At 34.9% G+C, this 16,811-nt stretch overlaps 1 protein-coding gene across 16 annotated transcripts in view; it reads left to right on the top strand.

Moving 5' to 3' along the window:
* The window catches only part of ERC2 (ELKS/RAB6-interacting/CAST family member 2), a 495,639-nt gene that overhangs the window by 375,850 nt on the left and 102,978 nt on the right, over positions 1–16,811 (top strand). For 2 of the 16 annotated variants that reach the window (XM_062610714.1, XM_062610713.1), the window contains exon 20: positions 863–928. The exons of the other annotated variants lie outside the window; for them this stretch is intronic. In XM_062610714.1, coding sequence (XP_062466698.1) covers positions 863–889 — 27 coding nt within the window. In that variant the 3' untranslated portion in view covers positions 890–928. The remainder of the gene's footprint in view (positions 1–862; positions 929–16,811) is intronic. 16 annotated transcript variants of the gene reach the window in all.

The following is a 16,811-nucleotide window of genomic DNA, read 5'->3' as shown; positions in this document are numbered from 1 at the left end:
TACATGTATGCACATACAAATCTGTGTGTGCTTTTCATCTATATGAAAAGTCATTATAAAATATATGATCTTCAGCAAACATGTCCAGGGAAGAACGTTTCACTCTCCTGGTTTTAGTTCATAGGTTTTATTTAGTTCCTTCTAACTTGAAGTTTCTAATAAATAGAAAGAATGACCTTCTGCTTTCATTGTATCTACGGTAAAATAATCCCTTTTAAAAACAAAGTCCTGAACAAAATTGTTCTGATTTTTTTTGTATTAGCCACCTTTAAAACTCTAAATAAATGAGAATCACTAATGGTTCAACAATTAAAAAAAAAACAAACAAAAAACCTGTCTAAGAGTATTCAACAATGTGCAGTGTTTAAGGATTGCTTGAAAGACAGATTTAATTAACAGTTTATTAGAAAAGTCTATTTTGCCACTGATAGGTACTTTTGATTCTTCATCAGTTTTGTATCAAGCTGACAGAATGTAATATAATTTGATTATAGTAATTACTTTGCTTACTTGCAAGGTTTGATCTTTTTTTGCTGTCAGTGTTCCTTCGATTTGTGTGCAATTAAATAAATGGATAATCTTTTAATATTTAATCTGGTAATCTGCTTCCTGCAAACTGTTCTAACTGGGTGGGAAGATGTTTACATCACTGTTTGTGGGTTTTTGGTTGCTATAGATGCTGATTCTTTTATATGTAACACAAACTTTTTCACTTGTTTTTGCTGGCTTATGTTTAAAAAAAAAATCATGTCTTTGTTAGCCAAGAATGTTGTATTTTGTATGCACCAAAGTAACTAACCTTTTCTTCTTTCATTCCAATGCTAACACCTTCTCTGTGCATCTCCTAATGTCTGGCACACAGGATGACGAGGAGGGTATATGGGCATAGCCGTTCCTATAAACCAAAGTTCCAGTTTTGTTTTGAGGGGTGAGAAACTCTCTTTTCTATCTCTTTTAAGTTGCAGTCTAATTGTTATGTTTTCTTTTAAACTGCATAGACCTGTGTGTTTCCCAACAAGTGTGTTTGTGAACCCTGTAAAAATGTTTTTTCATATACAATGAATAATGAGAAACTATATCTAATGGTTTAATGGTCTAATGGTTTCATTTACTTTCATAGCCTATTGTGGCTAAAGGTGTAGGTATGTCTAAACAAGTTCCTTTTTTCAGTAGGTAAGAATTTCTTTAAACTAGTATTAATTTGCTATGTCATCTCAAAAATCCCTGTAAGAAAAATGTAGTACCTTTGCAGAACGAGTATGAAAGTATGATAATTAAGAATGTTAACCACAGATTAAGTGTACAGTTTTACTGGAATAGAATTTATAATATGAATTGTAAAAATAAGAATACCTATTAAGCTAAATTGCTTTAGTGAAATTTCAAAATAAGCAGCAGATGCTTAATAAGTCAAATCTGTCAGTGCAATACACGATGTTTGCCTGAAATAATCTGATGGACTAGCATCCATACAATAATTTGGTTGTGATATTGAAGAGTACAAAGTGCAGCTTTTTTTTTGTTTAAGTCTCTTTTAATTATGAGTAAATATTATATTGTCATTTATTGATCAATGCACATCCACTTTTTTGGTGCTTCCCATTGAAATTGTAGGTAATTTGTAGCTTGTGATCACTGTGATGATCAAGCAACATTGTTAAGGCCATCAGGCCTGTGGTTCACTTGTTGAAAATGCTGCTTATGTCATTACTTCCTACTGGAACAATCATATTTACTACAATGGGACTACACAGGAGCAAAATCTACTTATATAAGTAAAGATTAATATATTAAAGCTGCCATACTATACTCTTTGTTGCTTTGGCCCCTGTCATCCCAGATCGAAGACTGTATGATTTGTTTTGTTTCCAGTGGTGTTACAGGCCATGTTACAAGTCAGTCATTCTATTTGAATGAGAATAAAATCTCAAAAATAATTTTATTTCTTGTATACTTACTTTTTGGAGTAGTTGTGAGATGCAAAATTAATGCTATCCATAATTATTAATTTGTATTTTGTTAAAAAAACACAGCGGTTGAAGCTTTCTATTGCAGAGAAGTTTAAGAATCAGCAATTGTAAAATAAAATAACAGGCACTGTGGTACCATTAACATTTAAAAGAAAGCAACCCTGGTTTATCAGAGTATAGTTATATACTTTATAAACCTCTTCTGATTTATGTTTTCTGATTCAATTTTAACTGTCATGCTTGTACAGGTTGTGTGTCTAGATAAATTCTGACTTTATGGACACACATGTTGCATGTGGTAACAGTAGGAAAGCATGTGACTTATATTCTAATTTTTTTTAGTTACGCTTTCTGCTTTCCGGTAAATAAGCAGCCTTAAAAAGAATCTGTAATTGTTCTTTTTCACATAAAAATGTTAAAAAGGTTTATGGGTTTTCTTAGTGTTGTGTTTTAAGTAATTAACAAGTTCTGTTAACTCCAGCTGCATGATATTTTAATAGCAGTTTATGATGTTACTTAAAAGTAGTGTAATCTTCAGCTGTTTGTCAGCATCATTCTTCTGTTTTGGGTGTGGAGAGCAGATCTTTGTTTATTTTCCAGTCCATATATATTTCCAATTTAAAAACAGACATTCCTGTCTGACTCTTTTGTTCAAATGCCAACATAATTTATCTGGTGTCGTTATATACCAGACCTTTGACAAATACCTTGTTTGCTGTTTCTTTTCATGTGGGAGAGCACTGCAAAGGTAGTATAACAAATGGGTGGTAGCAGGCATAGCCTGTCCTCCAGACTGAACTCATGAGTAGACTTGTCCTTGTAGGTAGAATAGCCACAAGTTGAGTGGAATGGCTGTCATAAGGTGAAAATTCATGTCATAGGCCTCCTTCCCTAGGGGAAAAAAAAAATAATTTAGGTCCCAGACCTATAAACCTTTCTGAAAATACCTGTGGTAATACTAATTTTCCTGATTTTCACTGCTAAGAGCTGTGAGTATGCCTTACAAAAGAGATGCCTACAAAAGATACATTTAGAAAAAATAATGGATGTTTTTTTCTACTGTGCACAAACTTAAGAGCTAACAGATTGATTTGGCTGTGTGAGCACAGGAGTTTGCAGTCTCCACTCATCTAGTTCAGCATTGGGGATGCCTAGGTAGACCTGAGCTGCTTAGCTCTTATATTAAACCTGACGAAAATTGGATTTAGTTCTCAGAAGTATTCTTGAGGAGTAAAAGGTATGATATAAACTGCTTTCAAGTTCTTTATTCCTACTTTCTGATGTTTAAACAGAGCAGTAGTTAAAAATTACTTGATTGTAAGATAACTGAAGTATTTTCTGCCACATAGACTAAAGCCCTAGACATGTTAAGGAAATAAAAATTTTGGATAATTGAATCGTTTCCTGTTTCTACTTACAATCAATACTTACAACTGAAAGGATGATACAGTTGAATCTTGCAGACACTGTCTTTGTAAAATGCTTGTTTTTCCGCATTTGTTTGCTTTATTAAGAGTCTGGACATTGTAATCAGTTCTGTTATTATAATTTGCTATGATATTCTTTTTAGAGCCCACTTTATGATGCTGTAATTATGGATTGAAAAGAATAGTTCCTCTTATTCAGTTTTGTAACATTTTAATGATTTCTGTTGCTATTTAAATAAGACACAAGATTTGTCTTGGATGCATATTGCTTAAGGCTAAGTGAATTTAATAGCTCAAATTGTCAGTAATCAGAGTGAAATGAACTATTGTGAATGTCGCATTTTTATTTGAAAGTGGCATTGTTAGCATGAGTAGAATATCCAAGTAATTACAATAAATACATTTCTGTGCAGAGTTTTAAAGCTCTAGCTGTAAACTCTTCACTACAAAGCCCTCTTACCTGTGGTTTAGACAGTGCGTGTAAGAGAAGTCTGGATGCTTTTCTCACCAAGGAAGGTGATAGAACTCCTGGAATGATTGTACACCACCGGGAGTGACGGATGCGCAGTTCACTCTGGTTATCTTCTTGCAGTGTGGCTGCAGGGTTAGTCAGGATGGGTTGACTCTTTTTGCATGGTAGCAGTAGAGAAGATGAGTGGCTGAACTGGTGAACTTTCAGCAGCCCACTGAAGTAGATTCGGAGACTAGATAAATGGAATGGCAATGAGATAGAGATTTTGTCTCCGTGTAGGAAGGAGATTATTTCATTCTTCATAATTTAAGGACTCTTAAACCGGCCCTTTAGTCATGGGATTAGACATGTTTTTACTGTTCTTCCTCTCTCACTTTTTCTGATTTTTATAACAAATAGCATGGTTGAGGCAAATCAAATCTCCAAGTCAATTGAGTGTATATTAAAACATAGACATAATACAATGAAATTGGATGTATATCCTGTCTAGAAAAGAGACCAAACAAGACTGAACATGAGGGATATATTTTACATTGGAGAGAAAAATATAATTTTAGCAACTATTTAATTTTAAAAGTATTTTAAATGAAAGAATGTGGATTTTAAGGGACAAAACTTTCACCATTTTTATAATTTGTATTTTTTCCACGATTTTTAGTTATACAGTTTAAATTATATAAATTATGGATGCAGCAGTCTCATTACAACACACACTTTTGTTTATGAACCAGAGCATACTAACGTCCTTTCAGAGTCTCAAAGATGCATTTGTTTTGCTTTAAGAAAACAAACTGTACAATGATTTTGAAAACTGCCTATCAATAGACTAAGGGAATCTTAATTTTTGTTACATTGGTTTAAAGTAAACTGTATGCTTTTGGAGCTGACTTCTGTTTAAGAGGGTTTTTTTTTAGTAGAAAATGAAAAGCCTCTGAGGTACCAGAATGTTTAGCTTGTGAAACTTGTTTTAAGTCTAGTTTCAAGTCACTAACATTGTGTTAGATACCATGCAGAGAGTCTCATGCGATCAAAAGTTTTCCTGAGGTCATGAGGTAGCACTCTACAGAAGTAAGGACAGCGCAGGCTGGTCCTCTAATTAAGTTTAAAAAGTAGTAAGTGAAAAATGAGTGAAGTCCTTTTTAAACTTTACCACTTCGGTGTTCAAACACTGCACAAGGGTGACATGATATAATGGTGAAAATCTAGAGTGGCAGGATGAGAATGTGTTGTAAATGTATAGAGAGCTAGTTACTCATTAAGGAACAGACAAGGTGTTCAGGGAAATCTCACTGGCCAGCAAATTTGGTAGCACATGTAGTTGCAGTGTTTGGAGCTTGTTAGAAACAGGATCTCTTTCCCCCTCCTTGCCCTTACAAAGGAAAGGAATCAGGAGGTGATGATAAGTTTTAAGAGTCAAGCCTGTATAGCAGTTGTCATAGGTAACTGGAGCCATGTGACTCTCAGAAAATACGATTCATGGTATAGCTGAGGTGTGCCGGTAGCACACAAGTGTTTGTATTTTCCTTTCCAGTTACTGCCACTGAAGTGCAGCAGACACTGGAAAACCAGGAGTTTGCACAATCTGTCCATGTGTGTCGGTAATAGAAATCAACCCAAAACCTGTTTATACAGTGTTTTGTTTGTACATAGCTGTAGACTTTATTCTTTGACAGATGTGAAGTAAATCAGATGTCTTAAAAGAGGTTTTAGGAGTGTTTGGACAAACTTATTGTCTGGTATATCCTTGGAAGAGGGTTATCTTTACACCTGAAATGAAGATAGGCTGAAGCTTGTGCCTGGCAATAAATGATGCCTAGTGTTTTTGAAACTATAATCATGAAGCTAGTCTGCTAAAGTTGGACTTAGGACCAGAACATAAAAGCCTGTATTTTACAATTTTGCCTTAGTAGACACTGTGGCATCTTGAGGTGGCATCAGTGTCACTCAGTAAAAAACCCCTTCAAAGCAGAAATTGTCTAGGGAGTGGGCTAAAGAATAAAAGCTTCTTAATTACTGCTCCAGCACATACTCACTGTTCACATCTGTTGGATGTTTTGTATGTTTTTCAGGGAGGAGGAGAAGGCTGTTCTAAAATAAATGTGGTGCCTAGCTTTGTCTTTGTTGGGATGTGATGAACAGTTTTCTTTCAAGATGCCCTTACTAATGGCAGTACAAAGCATAACAAAATTTGGTCATGTTACTATATAAGGATATGTTTAAAGACATTAACTATTAGCTATTGTTCTGCTTTTTGTTTTCATTATTGCAAGTCAAGAGTTTTGTAAATAATTTTTCTTTAAGTTTGGATATTCTTTTTAGCCTGTTTTGGAAAAAACATTAACTTTGAAATGAGTCTCAGTAGCATGCAAAGCAATGGAAAAATAACAGCATGACTGTTTGCAGTGTTCATTTTAAATTTCTCATAGAGTGTATGAATACTAGCTCTATGCTTAATTAGCTAAATGGGTGTTGCTGCATTGACTGGAGCCCAAGGGCAGTTTGGATTTGTGAATTTTTAGACATGATTGCTGTTTTAGTGCAACTTGGTTTTTACTAAACAAAAGGAGGAACCTCCCTAGGAATGCTTGTTTTGCAAACTATAGACAGATTTGTGACCAGTCTTCATTCCTGTTAAAGTTCTTCATTCATAATGGAAGTAATTTATAGTTTTTATTTTAACTGGGAAATTTTATATTATATTTTCTTTAAAATGCTGGAACTACTGATAGTATTTTCAGGTATTAACTGCCCTCAAAGAGTTTTCATTAAAAGTACATAGGACTTTAATTAGCTGCTTTTTGTTATTTTTTATTGATTATACACTGGAAATACAGAATTTGCTTGACAAACGTGAAAAATTTTCTGTGTTTCGTAATTCTTAACTTTCTGTTCCTACACTGTTAGGGCCAAAGACATTACAGTTGAGGCCAGAAGTTAAAACCATGGGTCAATTGAAGTCAATTAAAGTCTTGTTATTTATTTCAGTACTGTTTTCAGCCAGAGCAGTTTCCATTTTCTGAACTGTCTTAGTAGAAGAAACATTGCACATACACATATATGCATTCTCAAGAAGGTCTGTGCAAACTAGCTGTCTTTTACTTTTCTCCAACAGGAGTTTACCTTATCCATGGTACTTATGAGACACCAAATCACCCTCATGTCTAGCTGTAGAACTGTATTACATAAATCTGATTGGTTTTTGTCTGTCACTTGTATTTTAGCTGTGTGAGTCAGGCCATTGTGCCTGAACTTTGGCCTCGGCTTCTTCACTGCAGGTGCAGAAGGTGTGCAAACAATCTGAAAATGTAGCTGCTGAGCTAAACTTCAAAGCTATTGATGGAGTCAGCCTAAGGACAACAATCACAGGGCCTACAGCCATCAGTTGTGCTCTTTTATAATTTTCCATTGTAAAAATAAATAACATACTGGACCAATTTTTAACACTGTAGACAAAGGGGAAAGGCAGTATGTATATTCACAGCTAAGCTTTGTTTCAAAATAATACAGTTGCTATAAACAGGAGTAGGTAATCACCCAGTTTACGCTGAAAGAAATTGTCAACCTCTATATTGTTTACTATCTGAAGCTAAGATGACATCTTGAAAAAAGTAGCAAAAATCTGCTTTAAAATATTAATTCAGTGATGAATTGCATTATTTTAGATTGCATTTCTACAAATATTCATGTGAACATATGAAATTAATATTATTTTATCTGTCTTGAAAACAGTTTCAAGCAGTTGTTTGTCAGTATTAGAATACATGAGTATTGGGTTCTTAACACATCATTCCTCTTAGGAGGTCTTTCTTTGTTTGGAAGCAGTACCACCTGACTTCTGACTTAAAGACCACATCAAAGGTCATATGACCTGAATTTTCAAATGTAAGATTTTACATTTGAATGCTAAAATATGAAGAAAACAGTCAATTTTGAATAAACATGAGATTTATGTAAATTGCTTTGGGAAGTTTATGAAAACCACAAGAGAAAATGTTCAGCAGAGTTCAGAAAATAATACCTGCTAAAAAATATCTAGTATCTATTTTTAATATAAAAATGTTTATTCTGTTAGTTACAATACTATAACGCTGCTTTAAAATGAAAAAAAAAACCAAACCAAAAAGAAAACCTGCCTGTGCTGACCTACTAACATCAATGAAATACCACTTGTCATTGCATATGCCTCTTGATTTCCTCAAGGAAAAACTTTGATAGGTGGTGACTGCTATCATAGATATCCAGTCCTACCAGCCACAAGGCCTGGAGCCAGTTTTGAGGCACATCCCTGTCTCTTATGCTTCATGTTATTTTGGCACTGGTTTCTAATGCAGATTTTTAGATCACACACATGCAATAACTGAAGCATTCCATCTGGGTGTGGTGGCTGGAGCTCAGACTGAGGGAGGTGTAGATGCAAAGAAACAAATAAAAAAAGGCGTTTGGCTGTTTCAGCAGGTGTATGTTGCTCACTTAGCCTTTCCCTTTTTCTGCTAAAGAAATAGCATTAGGCAAGATTGTGATTGTCTTAAATTTGAGCCTTGAATCAGTGGCTGGAACATGATAATTTATAAATAGTTCCGTAATAGAGAGTATAATACAGAAATCTAGGAATAATATGTATTCATATGATTTAATTAAGTTCACTGTCAAGCATCTTGGGAACATTGCTTTGACAACATTAAATTATGTGTGTACCTGTACTCTAGTAGTGAATATTAATGTGGTGGATTAGAAGTAGTTATGAAATGCCTGTTAATGTTCCTCATTTTGCTGTAGTGTCTTACTCTAGTTAGGCATTCATTTTGGCATCAGTATTACCTTTTCTTCAAAAAAATCTGCTGTGCTAATTGCCCATTTCAAGAGGCCACTAGGCAAAGAGCAACTTGTTGTGATGGAGTATTCCTGCATATTACAAATGACAGAGCCTTGATGCTTCGTTTTACTTCAGTTTTGATCTTTGCTTTATAGACAGTTCACCAGTGAAAATGCTTACACTTCTGTTTCCAGATGAGCAGTGATGATTTCACTGGTTCCCTCCTGGAGCCTTTCAGATCATCTGGCTGGCCAGAGCATAAGCTCTTCTTCAGCCTGACTCTAAGTTGTACCGAAGTGAGCCAAGCTAGCTATACAGTTGATGTACTAGTTATATTTTAAACAGATCTTTTTGGCAAAAAAAGAGCAAGCTAGTCACTTGAACAGCATTACTGGAAGATATGAATAAGTAATAGTCTTAGAATGGAGGGTGACAAGCAGCTGAAATCTCTTTCAATGGCATATCTGGATGTAGAAGAGGGTATCTATCCACTGTCTTAGGCCATGGGCAGAGCACTCTACAAACAGCTGTGCCAGTTGATGATGTTAGTACCACCTGCCCTCACATGCTTATTACTGTTTTTCTGGTAGAGATTGTTACCCTCCCAGATCTATCAACAGAAGAAATCACTCCCATCAGTACCATATCAATTTCAAGCAAACTCAGACAGGTTAACTTAAATAGTGATGAATACCCATTCATCAGGCAAACCTGTTTATCCTTGCCTTGTGTGGATTAGAGAGCACATGTACTAGTGGTAACATCCAGCTGATGGTTAGTGAAGAGCAGGTTAGTGGCAATAACATCTTCAGGTGGATAAAGCTCAGTCTGGAAGAGAATTACATCCGTAAGATAAAGAGATCTGTACTGAAATAACTGAAAATTATGCAGCAATTTAGGTAATGAAGTTATTAAAATAATTTAAATTAAAGCTGTGCAGTTTTCTTGTTTAACTAATCAGAATCAGAAGCTCTTTGTTCATTTTGCAGATAGACATATTTTTACCAGATGCAAGCATAGAGGTCAGTAATAAATTATATTTTCCATTTTACATAGGAGCTATCATTTTGGATAGCAAATCTGTGTCAAATTCTAAGAAAACCAGTGCTTCAACTGTTTTTCTGTTGCATTACCTTGTTAGATACTACAATAAGTCTTTGTTGCCCCAATTATAAGATGATTAATTTTGTGATACATGGTTCTAGGACCTTGGAAGGTGATAAATCTCAAACAAAGCTGAAAGCAGACAGCAGAAAGCTTTATAGCAGATCTTAAAGTCCATCTATAAGTGTTTATGAATGACTGCTGTTCCCCAGTGTGGCTGAGGCCTAAATCTTTATTTGTTGGAGCCATCAAAGAAGTACAGTACAGTCACATTCTTTGTGTAGCGTTTTACATGTATTGACCTGGCTCCTGCATGTAAGCTTTTCATGAGGATTCATTTTATTTCTGAGAATATGGATTGGGTCAAATGTAAACACTCAAGTAAGTTTTTAATGATTTAGGAATTCTGTTAGCTAGGATGATTTTTTTCATGGTAGTTAGAGGCTTTAGGTCTGACTTACATTGGTTCTCTGCCCTTACAGGAGTTAACCTAAGTAAAAACAGATCCTAACATTTTGATTGTATTAAGTTGTGATCAAGTCTTTTGGGTAGAAAGTGCTCTGAGATTACATTTACATTTTTTAATGTAATTGAGTATTATATCCTACCTGCGTTAATGGTGTGGGGGGGGGGGGCATAAAGGGGAAAAACTTTACTTCTTTTGCAAAATATTTTAATAATAGTTCTTGATCCAGTGTTGGACTTGCCTTCAATGTCATGTTACTGAACGAATTTTCTACCAAGTGTCTGAACTTTCTTCTCTGCCCTACTGTATGCTGTAGTTACGTTTTAACTTTGTGGTTGGATTTAATGAGAACATAACTCCTTATCCACCCTATTTAACTTACCCTCACTCCTACTCTTTCTGATGCTGACAGAATTGTTGAGAAACTTACATGGATCTTGCAGCACTCATTTGTAAAATAGTTAGGAATAGTAGGTCATCCTTTTAAAGACTTCTAAAATGGCTTGAAATCTGTTTGCTGTTTTTTCCCCAGATTTATTTACAAAACTATGTTTGGCTTTTATTCCATCTTTTGTACAATTGCCATTCATCTTCTGGGAGATCTTTTTCTTCATTTGTAAATTTGCTGTATTTCTAAAGTCAGCGGCAGAAATTTTAAGAAGAAACTGTCATTAACTTTCTTATAATTAACTTCTTTACAATTGCAGTGTTGCAGCTTATAATCTATCTCCAGTGTGTAATAGATTGAAAAATATTTATAACTTGAATTGACATTTATTTTAAGAAGTGATACATGCTCAAAAAATATCTGCTAGTAATAGTTTAGAATTGAACCTCTCAACCAAAAAAACCTCTGCAAGCGAGAGAAGGGCTCAGTCTGAAAGACCTAATTTTTTTTTTTCAGTTGCATCTTTTACTTGTTTAATAAGTGCTCTAATTTTTAATGAGAAGTGAAGACCCCTTGTTCAAATATTGGAGTGTCTTAGAGTACTTTGTCTTCTGGTTTTGTAGGAAAGAAAGGTCTTAGTATGAAAACTACTAAAGCTGTATGTGAATCCTCCACAGAAACAGTCTCACTGCTTGAAGAAAGTTTGATCTGGAATTGGTCCTTCAGTGTAAGAATCAGAAGGAAAATACCCTTTCTTTCCCTCTTGAAAGCAGTGTAGCTTCTAAGAATGTATTTTAAGGCAAGTAGAGTGAGAATCCTGCCTTAGTTACAGAAGAAAAGATACTCTACAGAGTACAGTATACAAAGGAAAAACATAAGCTTGCTAGCGATGTTTAACCGCTGTTAGCACCAAGACAAAATGAATACTGTTAACTGTACTTTTGCCAATGTACTCTGTTTTTCCTTGATGATTGATAGGTTTAAATGCAGTGATTCTCTCCTTACTCTGTCAGACTTTGATCTGATGAAGTGTTCAAAAGCTGCATGTGTTGCAGGATTTTGGCAAACTTGATCTTACAGGTTTAACTTAAATATTGTTTCCGTTTTGAAGTCTTGTCATATGGATGTACCACAAAGAGGGTTTGGGTTTAGCCCTGATGTCTTGGATGGTGGTATGCAGTGAGTAACACAATCCTTGGAATAAAGAAAAATCCTGAAATGAATCCCTCCAGCTATGGGCCAGTTGAGAGCTAGAGAGACAGGATGTAAAGTAAAACCAGTATGTCTCCCTTTGATCAAAGGATAGATTCCCCACCACCACCCAGCAGGTGATTAACACGTAAGTACTTTCTCCCCTAAATGGGATGACAGGACAAAACTAAGTATCTGCTTAGCACCCATAAAGCTAACTTGAGTTAATAAACTGGTATTAGAAATATTTCAAATGCTGTCTTTGTACATTCGGATTAATGAAATTATGTGATCTGATGCACCAAAGTTGCTACTAAATTGTCTTAGAATATGACCTTCTCTAAAGGAAGAATTGTTAAGCAACTTACGAAACTGCATTTTTATTTTCAGAAAACAAGCTGTTTCCACAAGGAAATTGTTCCATGTTTTTTTCAGTTGTGTATGCTTTCTGTATTTGGAGAAATTCACCAAGAATCAACTGCTCGATACATTTGGAGTATGGTGAAGCCATAGTGTAGGGTGTGGATGTGCATAGTTTTATACATAAAAGCCATTCAGAAACAGACTTGATTAGCTGAAAGATCTGTAAGACATAGACTGTTTTTATTTATAAAGTAATGACAGTGGGTGTTCGCTTTGTTTCTAGAAGTATGATACTGGGCCTAGAAATCTTTATTTTCTCATGGTTTCATCTAATATTATTTATTACGTGCCAAGTACATGTTTGTTGAAGAGGAAGGACATAGCACATGAAGCCGCACTAATGTCAGTAAACTCTGTTGTTGTCCCACTGATTTCGAGGAGAAAATTTCTCATAAAACTTTTAAAATGAAGAGAATGTCAGCTATGCTGTTCTCATTTTCATCATTGTAAATTGCTTTCCAGAACAAACCAGAATATAATGACCAAGATTAACCATAGAACAGCTCTGCTGTATTTTGCTACTAGTAAGATAGAAAAATCAGTGCCTCTTTAATAATTAGCCTCATTTGGGTTGTCTGTAGAACATAATCTTAAGAAAAAATATAAAAATAAGTATTCTTATAAATTTTTATTATTTTTATAAAAAAGTACAAAAATTCATTGTCACGCAAATACCTTTAGATGAAAGATAATCAGGCCACCTGTGTCACCGAGCAGCATCTGCCACATCATCATTCACAATGCACTATTTCAGAAAATGAAAAGCAGTAAGCTAATTACTAGCAAATTTTTTAATAGTTTTATTATGTGTGATCAAACGTGGCTGTGTATATATGGCACATACTTTTTCGCTAGGATCCTGCTAACAATAATTAACTGTATTTACCCTGTTATTCAAGAACTCAACATGCTTCTTAATAGCATGATTAAATTTTTGAAAAAGATATGAAATAAATAAATCTTAACCAAAAGAGATGCAAATATTCCAGAAATGAAGTGTGAATGTGGTATTCTAAAAACTAAATCTTCCAAATCTATAAAAGCTATATTGGGTATTTTCTTTATTAAAGGACTATACTGTGGATGCTACGAATTGTATGCTTTGGTATCAGTATTATATTGCAATTTCAGCAAGCATCCATGTGAGAAAAATATTATCAACCAGTCACTTTAGATCAAAAACCAGTAGCTGGAATATAAAAATCCCAAATCTGCAGAACAGCTGTTTGACAAATTATTTTAATCAAATAGAATATTAATGTTTTAAAATCTTTTTTTATTTATTGTAAATGCCCACAAATGGTGGGTGGAGGGTACAAAGTTTGCAAGAACATAATTTTTCTCTTGGTAAATGTTTCAAAGATTAATGATCAAGTAGTTCCCACACTGGTGATTCTAAATTATGATAGATGAATAAGGGCTTTGTAGAAAGGAGAAAACAGGTGCTGAGATGCAGAATGATTTATTCTGTGTATTTTGTATTAAAAGCAGTAAAGCTGCTTTCTTCTTCAGTGACTAGTTTTGTGTTGTTTTATGATTTTAAACTAAAGGCTCTAGCTTTTTTGACATGCCACTCAATGTCCTGTCATAGTTTAACAAAGCATCACCAAGGCTCCTGATGTGCAATCCTGACTGCCAGTCACTTGGTGCCTAAGCAGATAGGCACTATCCTGAATGTCCTCAGGGTGACTTCTTGTTTTCATTTCCTTTACAAAAAGCCTGAGGTGGTTATTACACCTGCTGGTGTTCAGTGTCACTGACCTCTCACCTAATGTACAGTCAGGTGCTCTTTTTTAACAGGCAATCTGGCATTCAGCCCACTTAAATTAGGTTCATTTGTCATGTACTCCTATCTGCCAGCAAGCAAGCTGGGGGAAAAGAGGTCAAAAGTAGGGATTTTTCAAATGTAAATGTTTCCTGGAAGCTGCTGTTGAAACTTAGACATGTCATTCAAAATGCATGTTACTGCCTGCCTTCTTTCTTTGCAAACTTAATTGTCTTTTACAAGTCCTTGCTTTTCTGAATGTCTTTGCAATAGTTTTGCATGAAGTTGTTGCATGCATAATTTTATTACCAAATATTGTTTCAAGCAATAAATAAATCACCGGGCTATATTAAAAGCATATTTTACCCAGATGCTGCTTTGAAATACTGGCATAAAATGGAAAAAAATAGTTTTAAACCACTTACAGGAAGTGGGATCATGCAGAAGCCTGGTTTCATTTCCAAGTATCTTTTTGCAATCTCTGCTTATGTATATGGGATATGTGCAAATTTACATTGTATGATACTAAGTTTGTGTTTTAAACTTATTTCAGTTTGCCCTCCTTTATGTTTGGGGTTTTTTGGTGGTTGGTGGGGGTTTTTTGTTTGCTTATTTTCTGTTTTGTTTTTTTGTGTGTGGTTTGTTTTGTAATTTAATTACACGCACCAATGTATACGTAACATGGTGAGATTTAGATTCTGGTAGTAGGTGGTGCTACTTCTTTTAAAACGTAGTGGTAATTAACTTCCTGAAAATTCTGTGGATTCAGTCGAATTACTAAACGTTTCAATGCCTGTGACAGCATTATAACTTGTATAAGATAGGGATTCTTGAATCAAGATTATCACAAGAAGATAGACCCAGTAACAGAGATGGAGCATGATGAGGTGGCAGGAAATATGCTTTTTTCTTTGTAAAATAATGATTTATTTTTAGTTTTGCAGTTCTTAGAAATGAAACGTCATGAAATAACAGTATACAATTGTGCTTGGATCAAAAGTTAACAGTATTGGCTAAATACTCTGCTGTCTTTTGCTTCTGATTTTTCATTTCCACTGTCAGTAATGAGGAGGGGTTGGTTATACGTCAGTGAGAAGGAAGAGATTGGTTGTGAGTTGGAAATTGGCTTTCTGAGGCTGCAGACTGACAAAAAGAGATTTCTTCAAACCTGTGACTGTTGAATGTTATTGAGACAGAGAGAGATTTGCTGACCAGTGTGAATATTTGCAGGCAGGGGGAGGTAGGAAGGACCTGAAGAGCCCAGCACCAGGATGGGGTGTCGTTTGTTTGACAGGATTGAACATGTGAGATGATAGAGTGAAAAGGTGAATGACAAAAGAGGTTATTTGAGTTACATCCAGTGAAAGTGGTAGGTAAATTTTATACTAAAGAGTTAGCTTTAGGGATAGAATTAGGACATGGGGAGAAAACCAAACATCATCATTATTTCTTTACTCTTGAGTTATTCTTTGATAGATCTTCTCTGCCACTTTTTTTTGAGGTTTCTTTCGTTTCCATTTTATCTTTTTTCTTTTTCTTATGTACCTACATCTTAATGTTTAGATAATCTTACCTGCAAACTCAAGTCACTTCCTACATCTTTCCTTAAGAGTTCATAATCTGCATTCCAACCCCAGTTCCAGCTGATTTTGTCCAAATTAAAATCATGGCTATTGCAGCCTTCAGGTATCTAGTTGCTAGTTTGAGGAAATTTGCTTAGATCAGTTAATCTACCTTTTACTTCTGTTCAGCTTTTCTAAAGATGTTTATTAATTCATTTAGATTCCCCAAATAGCCACACTACCATGATCTGTAGTTTACTTCTGCAGGCACAGAAAATGTGCAGCACACAGCTGAAACCACAAAGCAGGAAAGTGGATGGAGGTAAGGTCTTAAGACACAAAGAAAGATTATAGCTTTTCTTTTTACCTTTGTTGTGCCTGTGTTATGTCAAAGCAGCTTTTGTTTTGGTTATATTTACTTTAGGCTATGAATGTGAAAGCCCCTTCAGGAAATTGGCTTCCAGCTTCCAGAATAGAATACAATTGTTTTATTCATTACTAAAGGTAGTAACTAACACATATAAATTGCCTGCTCCTCTAGATGAGTCATTACATGGTAGTTTTAATACTACAAAATAAACTGACTGGGTTTTAGTATGGATGGAGATGTAGTACTCACATCATCTTGCCAGTCCACAGAAGAATCGACTGATAGTGAGTTAAAGCAATGTATATTAGTTATGTTACTAAACAAAGCATAACCAAAATTATTTCAGTACAAAGGAAATAGTCATAACTGGCACAATGAGTTAAATTATCTTAAAACTACAGACCAGAGTACAGAAAAAGGGAATGGTATGGGTATAGGAGAAATCAAGTGGACAGATTAAAGGAATCTCACTCCTAGTGTACAGGGATATACCAAGGTATGCAAAAAATTAATTCAACAGTTGAAGTCTTTAAATATCATTTTTTAACACTTAAAATTCTTCTTCTACAGTGAATTTATGTCTTTGCCCAGTGACTTCTCTTAAGGAAGACAGAATTTATATCCTCAGTAGTAGAATAGCAGGTCAAATTTTGATAAAGAATCCCCAACTAATAAACCAATAGTATTACAAGTGTTGGTGTTTGTTTCGGATGTTTTTGTGAGCTAGGAATCACTACCTTATCGACAGTGAGAAAACTCTTCATGTTTTTTTTTGTCAGTTCCCAAAAAAACCCTACGACCAGTCTAAAAAAATTGTTCTTTTGCTCTCCCAAGCTAATTGAAGCTGTGCTGGAAAAGAC

The sequence above is a fragment of the Pezoporus occidentalis genome, unplaced genomic scaffold (assembly GCF_034315485.1).
Source record: "Pezoporus occidentalis ecotype Australia unplaced genomic scaffold, CSIRO_AGI_Poc_V1 ctg149, whole genome shotgun sequence".
NCBI lineage: Eukaryota > Metazoa > Chordata > Aves > Psittaciformes > Psittacidae > Pezoporus > Pezoporus occidentalis.
This window is presented reverse-complemented; position numbering and strand designations above follow the sequence as displayed.